At 43.8% G+C, this 1146-nt stretch overlaps 1 protein-coding gene across 1 annotated transcript in view; it reads left to right on the plus strand.

The window, feature by feature from the left end:
• NEUROD1 (neuronal differentiation 1) overlaps positions 1–468 on the plus strand; it is a 13798-nt gene extending 13330 nt beyond the window's left edge. The window contains exon 3 of the mRNA XM_017735566.1: positions 319–468. Within this exon, the coding sequence (XP_017591055.1) occupies positions 319–468 (150 nt within the window). The remainder of the gene's footprint in view (positions 1–318) is intronic.
• Positions 469–1146: the final 678 nt, after the last annotated feature.

The raw sequence follows: 1146 nt of genomic DNA on the forward strand, positions 1-1146 counted from the left end.
CTCTCCGGGCAGCGCGGGCTGAGTCACCCTAAACCGGGATTGCAGTAAAGTGCTTAAGGGCAGTGCTGTCAGGCACATCTGTTCCCTTAGAGGGTACTTTGCTGACTGAAAAGAAAAAGAAATTGTTCCGGACGCATTGAGTGTCTTGTACCTGAACCACCTCTCTCTGGCAAGAGCCTTGTCTTCTTGGTGGGTCATACGAAAAGGACAGAAGGTAGAGAGGATGTTTTTCGGGCCTCTTAGCCCCAGGCAGAGCAGTAAGAGGATTTGATTTTGTTTCTGCGGCATCAACTTTTTCTGGCATGTGTTCTTTGGCAGGTACATAAACCAGAGCACAGAGAGGAGAGTGTAGTTTTGTGGGATGCATCTGAGTTTTGTGATGAGGCTTCTGTTGCAGGTCGCCGTTGCTCTGTGGTGTTCACGTGGCAACATGCTGAGAAAGTGTGGTTAAAGGATTTGATCAAGTGAAACAAATTATACACAAAAGTTTAAGAAGCCAAGGAATGCTGCTTGAACGTATCCAAATAGATATTTTTCTCCTAGAAACTGTGTAAACATATTCGTAGTTTTGAAACTGTGTACACACTCCTAAAGGTGCTTGTTTATTTCCGTGACCTCCCAGTGTTTACATGAAGAAGAAATCAAAGTTGTGTTCAGGAATGCAGTTTCCAGGCAGCATGTTTGCCTTCTAGGACAACGTGGTTAGCTTGTTCAGGTTTAAACTACCAGGTTTATTTTATAAGTCTATTGGACAGAATGTAGAAGTTCATACAGGTAAGATCTCATAGCCATAGAGTCAGCATTGAGAGAAGCAAAGAAGTAGTCAGATGCTCACAGATGAAGTCATTATGGTTCATTTCATGTAACAGTGTTGGGATACCGGAGCTACCGAAATTGAACAAATACACAGTCATGCCCTGCTATTGACTCCTCTCCTCTGAATAGCGTAACCATGTTAATAGTGCTGTCTCAGACTTAAATACCTGCTTTTCATGAGTTCTGATCACCCCTGCACCCAGTGAGGATGCACAGTCCTTCCTCTTGGGGAGCTAGTCTGGGTGCCTTAAGTATAATGCTGTTACTCAGTGCTGAAGGTTCTCTTCCTTCCCATTTGGGATTAACTACATGTCTTTGTGTATGTGATCT

This window comes from Corvus brachyrhynchos, unplaced genomic scaffold (genome assembly GCF_000691975.1).
Source record: "Corvus brachyrhynchos isolate BGI_N302 unplaced genomic scaffold, ASM69197v1 scaffold255, whole genome shotgun sequence".
NCBI lineage: Eukaryota > Metazoa > Chordata > Aves > Passeriformes > Corvidae > Corvus > Corvus brachyrhynchos.